This window comes from Dermacentor silvarum, chromosome 10 (genome assembly GCF_013339745.2).
Source record: "Dermacentor silvarum isolate Dsil-2018 chromosome 10, BIME_Dsil_1.4, whole genome shotgun sequence".
Lineage (NCBI taxonomy): Eukaryota > Metazoa > Arthropoda > Arachnida > Ixodida > Ixodidae > Dermacentor > Dermacentor silvarum.
This window is the reverse complement of record NC_051163.1, coordinates 33,232,309-33,241,427: the sequence shown is the minus strand read 5'-3', so window position 1 is coordinate 33,241,427 and position 9,119 is coordinate 33,232,309. Positions and strand designations below refer to the sequence as shown.

General features: G+C 44.6%; 1 protein-coding gene across 1 annotated transcript in view; it reads right to left on the bottom strand.

Moving 5' to 3' along the window:
* Positions 1–1,115: 1,115 nt before the first annotated feature.
* Positions 1,116–9,119, bottom strand: part of LOC119465878 (ATPase family AAA domain-containing protein 2-like) — a 62,807-nt gene continuing 54,803 nt past the window's right edge. Inside the window, 3 exon segments of the mRNA XM_049657864.1 lie at positions 1,116–4,698; positions 7,324–7,502; positions 8,330–8,390. Coding sequence (XP_049513821.1) covers positions 4,639–4,698; positions 7,324–7,502; positions 8,330–8,390 — 300 coding nt within the window. The 3' untranslated portion in view covers positions 1,116–4,638.

Sequence of the window (9,119 nt, the reverse complement as noted above, 5' to 3'; positions counted from 1 at the left end):
GAGAGAGAATAAACACTTTATTACGTAAATGAAGCTTTGGAGAGGCGTCCTCATTCCAGAATGCCTTGAGTACAGTGGCTAGCCACTGTACCTTGAGCTTTGACCTTGATCTTTGACGTAAACCCAAAGCAAGTGAGCTTGCCACACGGAAGGCGGCGCTGCACAAGGATGCAATGGCCATCCGACATTAAAAAAATTCAGCACCCTACCCACCATAATCGAAGCAACCTGCCACCTTAAACTTAGAAAAATACAGTAGAAGCCTCTCAAATTATTACTTAAGTTGTGAAACAAAAAAAAAAAACAATTTGTTTAGTAGGTATGCTGTGAACATGCACTTCTCTGTAGTATGAATATTTTTTGGTCATGCATGGCGAGTGAACATTTGGTTACTACTATACATTGGTTCTGTGAAATACGCGGCAGTGCTGAACGCACACATCCAAATAAGTGAGCTGGTCTGAAAAATCACTGATAAAATTGGTCATAAACTGCATTTGTTATTGAAATCGGTATTGCCCCAACTGGATGCGAATAGAAAACTGTGGGATCATTGGAATCTACACAGTTGCAAACTAAAAATCGGAAATTTTGTTATGAAATTGTAAACAAAGGAGCTATGCTCTGTGCAAACACGAGGACTGGCTTGCAGCACTACGGAATTGAACCAATACAGTTAAAAGTGGACACGGAATGCTACCAAGTTGAATGACAATCAAGCTTTCAAGTGGCCAATTTCATTTCCCCACATATCTGTTAAACAAGCGCAAAGATAGAGCTTGAACAAAAGGCAAGAAAAAAATGTGTTCGTTTCTCCCCTTTTGTCTTATCTTCATGTTAACATGACCAAACACACTAGCCCAAAGCTGTACTTTGCATTCCCACATCTACTGGCACCATAGAATTCTGGAACCTTGTATCAAATCGCAACATGTGAAACCCTCACAATTCAGCAGCAATACTGATATTCAAAAACTGAGTTTGCAATGAACAGTTAGTTCCTAAAGATGGAATAAACCCCAAGGCACTGTCTCCGACTTCCTTAGTCTGTGCTGGCCCGTCGATTCACTGCACATAGTCGCATGATCTTGAAGATTGAGAAAAACTTGCGCACGTACAAGATTCAATTTCTTTATTCACCTTTTAATTCGCAACACGAGGTAGACGGCCCTATCAAATGGCAGTACTGGCAGTGGCACCATTTCCCTGACCACTGTTCCCAGCAGCATTTGAACATTACCAATGTTGTTGGCTCAATAAGTTCGTGGCAGTGTTTAAACCTTAAAGCCCACAAGAATTCGCATGTGCGGATAACGCTCTTGGCCCTTCGATTCCACTTCGTGTGACACACGCAGAAGGTCGTTTACTGCCGGGCATCAGTACACCACTCGCAACCACAAATGGCTTGCCTGTGGGGCTTCAGTTTTCGCATCCGTAACACAGGCTGGGAGGCTTTATACAGGGCGAAGGAAAAGCAGTTCCTGCATGCGAGTGTTTAAATTAGCCTTAACGGGCATTCTGTTGCAGAACTGCAGCCAGTGATAGTGCCCGGGAATGGAGGCACTTCACTTCTCTTGGCGCAACAAAGTGCTCTTGGAGGAGTGAATTGCAACTCTAGTGAATGTAAGTGAAATAGTTTAAAATGATATTGGAAAGGTACAGTACGCAGCCTCCCCGAGACTACGAAATTCACAACATCACCTTTGAGTAACAATTTACAGCACTAAGTTTACATACCGTCAGTCCTATCACAAAGCATGCTACGTGTGGCTGGTGTAGCAGCAAATCTCTTAGTGTTGCAGAATGGTAACTTTACATTACGTGTTTATTCTCTTTGGCATCGACACAAAATGTCTGACCAAAAATAAATGAAGTACTTAACAATCAAAAGAAATCAAGTCTCCGAAAGTTAAAAAAAAAAAAAAAAAGGAGAGAACTTGTTTCCCTTTTGAAACTTTAAACCAAACAGGCTGCAACAACGTAACCATGCTAATGCACAGCAGAAATAAGTTGTCTTTGCAAATTACAAAACGAAACAGTTGCCACATAAGAAACAGTCTACATTTTCATAAGAGCCTTTCACAGAAACATGAACAGACCTACAAAACGAATAGTGTCCAGAGGGCTGAAGATCAAAAAAAGTGAGGAATGCACTCAGCTCATCTCGACACAAAAAATATTTTAAGAAAAATCCCCATCCAGAAGCACTAGCAATACAAGTGAGTGTGCCACTTCTAAATGCGAAAGTGCGTGAAAACAATAATGTAGCAAAAAAATAATATTGACAACATGCATGCCAAGGCCAAAAACACACTCGGAACGTTTGCCCGCCTGTGCAGCTGTAAATGCTGCCCCACCGCATATTCCGCGAATGCACAGTGGTGGGCGAGTTTCACAGCCCATTCATTTAAGCACCAGTGCACATGCTATCGGTTCTATTTGCTCTGTACCCAGATGTGCATCATAACCCTATTCTAGACATGCACACTTTCATCATAGTTATTACCATAAACAACCATCAAGCATACCATGATGATTGATACCAGGTAGCAACTTCATATGAACCATCATGGAATCCCCACGAGAGCTCTTGCTTTGACTGTTCACTTAAAAAAAAAAAAAAAAAGAACAAAAAGCCTTGCCCAACATTTTGTGAGAAAAAGTTATTTCCCACACATTAAATTTAGCACCAAACTTACTTGAATACACTAGGGACGCACCATTCAATATCCTCTCGGGACATTCACTACCTTTCAGGCCGGAAACAAGGGCATACTAGCGTGTTGGCGACATTTTTCCCTCGTGACTATTCCATGCCAAGGTGTACACAAAAACGTTGCACCCTTAAGGGCAGAAATGTCAGCCACGGGATAAATCAAATGCACCCCTTGATCTTTTTACATCCTTAAGGGTGCAGTTGATTCACCACATGGCTAACACTCCTACCTTTGAGGGTGCAAAATTTTTCACTACGTACGCTTGCCACAGAAAATAACCATCACATAACCGAACCTAAGCGCAGTCAGCATACCTCCCCACAACGAAATCGATGCCAAACAGCATTTGCAGAACTTCACACATGGAGCATGTACCAGAACGGGCTTTCTTTTACTGCCTTGACATCCAGAGTGCCACCAATGCACGGAACTCTAGCTGTCAAACAACAAACAGGTGCGCCCAACTAGTTGCTTCTCTACACCGAGTGAACATCCAGGCATGACAACGCACTCGTTCCAGCATGAATTTCACATCAAAATCACAGCCAAGACAAGTCCGGTAAACTAAGCGTTCGTACCAAAGGCATCTATGAAGTGTATACTAGTATCTAAAAACGACACTATGTTGAGCAAACAACACATTTCATCAACAGGCACGGACACGACACAGAAAAACAACTGTGCTCCCGCTACGGCCTGCCAATCAGTTCAGCATGCAGTGAAAACAACGCTAAGCGGTCGGGCCGGTCCAAATCAGTAGCTCCGGTTGCAGGTTGATGTCTAAGAGCATCAATCATGGCATGCATTAATTAATGGAATTCTTTGCCAGGTTAGTTCATTCATGTATAGGGAAGACATAACAACGAAAACGAAGATGATCACATAGGAGAATCCAGGTTCTCGTGTTCTTTCATGTGATCTTTGTGTACGCCATTAAGTCTTCCTGATGTGCATCATTTGTCACGTTATTCCGCAGCAACTGTTTAACCCTCCTCCCCAATACAACGTGGTGCCCAACACAGGATAAGTGCTGAAGAAAAAAAAAAAGAAGCAAAATAGGCACTCAATATAGCCGCACAAGCCTAGGACTACCATTTCAAGACCTTACATACAGCTCAGCCGGCTGCTCTCCAATGCCTGTAATGGGCACTCCAGCTCGAACCCTGTATGAGGCGTCCCGAAGGAAAGACCCGCTTGTTCACCAGAGAAATCAGTTTACGATATATCCCCAGTTCAGAGATGTTTGACGAGGTGCCACTATGGCGGCAACAAGTCACTAAAGCCAAGCCCCACTGACATAGGAGCATGGACAGCAGAGCCTCAGCACACTTCGTTTTTTATCTGGCCATAATGACAGCGCCCAACCACTCGGCTGCGTCCACTTTATTGTCGAGAGTCGAGGCAAACTTTCAGGTCGCAGCACAGGCATAAGGCTAGCAAAAAAGATTGAGACGACAGTGAAAATGTGATGGCTTCTCGTCAACACACGACCACGACAGATATGGCATGCACCACAGAAGGAAAAGGCTCCCAGGTGCCATCACAAACACACACACACACACACAAACATTGTGTTGGGGGAAAGAAAAAGAACTACAACAGAGTTTTTAATATTGTCCACCTGCATCGTACCGGAGAGAAAAGGAAGATTCTCGACGGCCAGGGCAGTGTACTAAAAAGGCATCAGTTCAGGAGAAGAAACGATGTGGTCTTGAACTGCAAGAATGTGTCGTCACGCATCTTGCTGCATTTGTCTGCTTGATGATCGGCGCACGTGGACCCGTTGGTTTGGCAGTGCTGAGGTGGTAGTGGGTTGTCTGTAGCTTCGTCGCGACAGGCTTGCGCTACGGCAGTCCATTCTCTCTCTCTCGCACCAGTTAGCATTAAATACAAGTCGGCAGTGAGATTGCTTGAGCCGTTGCTATGTCCGTGTTTGGCAGCTTAATAGGCTTCTGAAGGAATCCAGCTGTTGGGCCATCTCCTGTAAGTAGGCAGACCAAGGCAATTTGATTCAATTCCAGGAATTTATTTTCAATTTGAACAAAACAAGCATTCACAAGCTACCATGAATTTCAAGTGCAAGAAAATTTGAATGGGACAATTTAAAAACTGAGTTAACACCCAAATTTTCTCCCCAATTGATTGCTGTCAATTTTTTTTTTATTGCTACATCCTCCAGTGGCTGACCTGTACGCATCCCATGCGTTGTAGGAATCAGTTCAGCAAGCAAAGGTTTAACAGGCATTTGGAAGAAGTGCTGGTTATGTTTAGAAACGATTTGCAAGTAGACCGCACAACGAAGTTGGAGGCGTTTTCATCTGGAAACGCTTCACTCTACATGAACATGTGGCACTCCAATGTTGCCAACCAGAACCACCCTATCGCACACATTACACACCAACCCGAACTCACTTTCACTGCACAAAGTTTCTCGCAAAGTACTTGTTAGCACCTCGGTGCTCACCGCACCCCAATGCACCACACCACAAGAAATGGCACCACACCTCAAGAAACCGAAAGCTACAACAAGCAACTGCGGCGCCACCTATGGCGCTATCCCGTTGCACAGTGGCAAGGGTAGTGAATAGTGGGCTTCCGTCTCCTCGACAAGGTGGCAGCGAGAACCCGCGAAGTGGAGGCAAGAGGCAAAGAAAGTTTTGTTTTAAAACCTAGAGTTGAGCTAGAACAGTAGAGAGATCTAGAACACAAAGTAGGCCAACGCTGAATCCACAGATGGCTTGCAGCAGGCGACCAAACCGCTATGCAAACAACAAGCCCCAGCTCGTGCAGCCAATGGTAATGGTGGCATGTGCTCTCTTATGCTCCCTTTAAAACACTCTGCAAATGTGCACGAGTCACAGATGTGAAAGGGAGTGTTCAAATACCAGTACCTGAAAAGTGCAATTGAGAATTGCACTCACTGCTATCTGTTCCACATTTGTGAACTTCAGTACAGGAACAAGCAGAAGTACTGGCTTTAAGTGCAAACCTGGGGCTCCCCTTTCATACTGGCACAGTGTGCAGTTGAAATCGAGTACCGTATTTTTGCACGTACAACCCGCCACTGCGTGTAACCCAGCACCCCCAATTACGACAGCCCAGAAAGAAGGGGAAAGAAAATACCCGCACGTACAATCCACGGAAACAACTGCATACAGCAAAGCTCAGACCTTTGCAGAAACAGACTCCACTCGCGGATGCACGACTCGTCCACGTACCTTCGGCGGACGGCTCGGTTCCCCATTTTCTTAGGCGATGCTGACAAAACTAGGATTCACACAGCCAACGTTAATGTGGACTAAACGGCCATGAGATGTGTGACGCGATTCGGATCAAATCGCAACTAGCACTCACACTACAGCGAATGACAGCGCGGACGGAGCCGCCCTTGCATGGGCAAGGGCCACGGAGCAAACGCGACCACGCCGAAAATCTCAACAAATATTTGGCTCACCACCGTGTTGCAAAGCACTTTGTGCAGACCGAGGAGACCGTGGAAAAGGGTGACATTCGAGCTTGCCAGCGCAGCGTACGCTATTCACTAACTACTAAACACAAAATGGTGACCCATAAAGAGAAGAATGGGCGCACGTGGAAGAGGGGAGAAAGGAGCTTCAACACATAGGGGCAGGGAGAAAGTGGGATTACCAGGACAATAAAGAAACTGAATGGTGGAGAACCTTGCCTTGAGGTGTGGCTTCACGGCAGCATGACACACGTTGCCGTGAAGCCACACTTCAAGGCGAAATTTGCATATAACCTGTACCTCCATTTTACTGATAAATTTTTAACCTGACAGCATTAAGGGCCTCGTGTCGCAGAAAATCCAGTGCCAGTGGCATTGTCTGTTAGAGAAAAATCACCCTGAACCACGCATCCCGAAACACGCAGGCCCTCTGCGTGGTGCATAGGCGTTACTAAACTAATTTCTCAAAGTAAAATGCGTCAGAAAACTCGTAAAGTACGATTTACAACATACCGACATGATAGCTTCGGATTGTAATTTGAATATACGAGGTAACATAATTCTGTTACGCGGAAACTCAAACAGAAATTCCCGTTCTAGCTGCCGTTTTGAGGTCGGTCTTAATGGGAGCGACGCGTCCCACTCGGTTCCTTGCAACACCATCCAGATGGCGCTCGCATCCGCAGCGCGCGCGCCCACCGTGCGGGGAAAAAAAAAAAAAAAAAGAACCAGAAAGCATGCCTTCGTGCACAGCGTTTGCAGGTAAACATTACGGTTACACAAGTTGCAGTTGACAGGAGGCATGAGCAACAGTCAGGAGTCTTTGACTGCTATCGCGTTCCACTCTTAAAAGCGAAGCTTAAGCGTCCTCCAAGTTTTTTTTTTTTTTTTTTTCAATTTTGGTGCGGGTTATAAGTGCAAAAATACAGTAATGTACAACATCAAATGCACTTTCGAGCCCGAATGGGATTGAATATCTCAGTCTTGATTGGAGCCTTTGCACAAGCTGCGGAGGGGACACCACCATGGTCTAGAAATTTTGGCCCAATGAGTCTTGATTATGATCTGAAGTGCCCGTGTGGTACCCTTATAAGAAATAAGCCAGTTGAAAGGAAACAAAAAGGGAAGTGCGCCACCTACCAGGAGCATGACATTACGGTCCCAGGAGCGCCGGTGACGGCGCACAACGTTGAGCAAAGCGCAATGCAGTCGTTCAAGCTGCTCCACAGTCGCACCTTCGGTCTGGTTCACTGTCCTGTCCTCCAGTTCCTCCAGCCAGCCGCGGTTCAACTGTAGCACCTGCGGCGTTGCGGCGGGCTCTGCCGGGCCAGCACCATTTAGATAAGAACAACACACTGAAGCAGTTTGAGAGAGAGTTTCAACACATTGAGTCAATGAACAACACCCTGACATAAATGCACACAGCTGGAATCAGATTTGAGCCCTAACTGTTTTACTACCATGTTTTATTTCTGACTTTGTTGCCGTTTTCTGACTTTTGTTACTGTTCTCTCCCGTTTAAGTATTTTTGAATAGTCCGTAAATTACATTGTCTGTCATAGTCCGGACAAACAGACATGCCACACTGGTTAGCGTGACGACTACCCTTCCAATAGTAAATCGAAGCGTTTTCTCTGCGTGTTTTTTTGGAAGTCACCATTCCTGTGCGTGATGACCCACCGGTGAGTTGTGCCCCACGGAAACTTCCTTGCAGAGAGGTGATGCCACAGACCGTTTAACCAGAAGCAACAAGAATATTTCTTTTCCGTTGATCTTAAGCAAAGATGTCGCTTTCGCGTTGCAGGAAAGACCTGCACAGCTGCACAGGGGGAATACCCGCCGTGACCCACGTCCAGTGAACATGTCTTATTTTCAAGGGTAAAGAAAAACATTATTTTTCAGGAGCAAACAGTGAAAGTAATTTGGTATTCAGGAGTAAAACATTGGCTGTGTCATCAATCATACTGGCATTCCTGTGAAATACCACTGTCTGAGGGGCCTTTTTCAAAGTGTTTGCTTCGGCTTTTCAAATTACACCACTTTGTCGTAGGTTTTTTTATACTGCAGATGGAAAATAGGTGAGCAAATGCGAAGTTCTGCTCCAGCTAGATAATATTGCTATTCGACCACAATGAGGAAATCTCACCTTCAACAGAGGATGCATTCTCTGTCGCATTGCCAGCTCGACTTTCTTCTGCTAGTGCTGCCTGCAATGAACAAATAAAAAATGAACAAATGACTGACAGCATTGCCCAGTTGCTAGTGAAGACAAAGCATCCCTATAAAGCAAGTCACTCAAAAGGTGAAATGTAATGACAAGACTAAAACTGTTCAGTCCTGTGTTAAACCACAGCACAGTAGTAGCCACAGATGCAGAATACTTTAGTGGGCCCTTATATTACCTTTAGATAATGCATTTCTTTGAGTTTACATAATTTTCAATCAATTATGAAAGAGTACAATTTGGCTGGTTCAGGTGAAGTACCTGAAAAGGTGGACATTACTTGCACAACAAATTGCAATGTCTAGATTGCTAATTAAAATTAAAATAAAATTAATTAGATGGCTAATTAATAACCTCCCATTTCAGTTTCCCGAAAGCCTTCCCCTAGTATTTTTGGATGGTATTAACCGGTGACAGTGCTACCTGGACGGTGCAATTTTCTGTGCAAGTAATGTCCGCCTCCTCGAATAATGCATTTAAAAAGGTCGAATCGTGCATTTCACAGAAAATTTTTAAAAAGTAGGCTGTATTTAAAAAATAAACTTGCGGCAACCTCTTGACAACATTGCGGTCACCAATCTGTGTGAAGCAGGTCAAAACAATGGACGTCCCCCCCCTCTCAAGCATTTGGCGATACTGATTAGAACTGCCGACGTCATTGTTTCAATAGAGAGAGAGTGAATAACAGCAAATGATGTAAAAACGTTCTTTC